This window comes from Mitosporidium daphniae, assembly GCF_000760515.2.
Source record: "Mitosporidium daphniae strain UGP3 chromosome Unknown contig-509, whole genome shotgun sequence".
NCBI lineage: Eukaryota > Fungi > Microsporidia > Mitosporidium > Mitosporidium daphniae.
This window is the reverse complement of record NW_013546279.1, coordinates 1-640: the sequence shown is the minus strand read 5'-3', so window position 1 is coordinate 640 and position 640 is coordinate 1. Positions and strand designations below refer to the sequence as shown.

Genomic DNA, 640 nt, shown 5'->3' with positions numbered 1-640 from the left:
AGGTGGCACTTTTTCAAAACTTTTGAATAGTTTTTAGTGGGTGAGCCAAATCTAAGAGCTATCTCGATAAATCGAAGGAATATGTGGTGCATGGCCAGGGTTATCCCATCTCATCAGAACGTGCCTGCAAAGAGCAGAATACGCTTGCATTAGCGGTTGGAAAGTACGAGGATATTCGTATGCGCTTAGCGGTATTGAATGCGTATAGTTTATTAGTAAATGCGGCCATTCTTCTGGATTAATCATGCTTTTTGTTGAATATCTCTTGATATTGATTTAACCTCTCCTTTGATTTTTTCAAATTGCGTAACCCTTTCAAGAGCCATTTTATTCTTGGTTTCTTGTAAAGTGTTTAGAAACGTTTCAGTAGCTAATTTTATGTGATTTTTTTTGCAGTTAGAATATCTGTAATCTCTGTCACAAATTCACTTTCTTTAATTTTAATATCTCTCAGAATTTTTTTCAAAGCTTCCGATTTTTCATATTTTCCATCCTTTTTAACTGTAACTTTTTCAAGGGCTCCAGCTTTTTTCTGTTTTAGCTCTATTACAAAAGCATTAGTATTTTTGTTTATATCATTGATTGCCTGCAATAGTTTTGATAGATGGTTTTTAAGAATATCAATATCTTTCGCATCTTG

General features: G+C 33.6%; 1 protein-coding gene across 1 annotated transcript; it reads right to left on the bottom strand.

Annotated features, from left to right (window-relative positions):
* Positions 1–242: 242 nt before the first annotated feature.
* Positions 243–640, bottom strand: DI09_513p10 (uncharacterized protein; the record flags this gene model as incomplete). Its single annotated transcript, XM_013381895.1, is given in 2 exon segments — positions 243–412; positions 430–640. Coding segments are annotated over 2 exon segments (381 nt in total), but the record flags the coding sequence as incomplete, so codon positions are not given.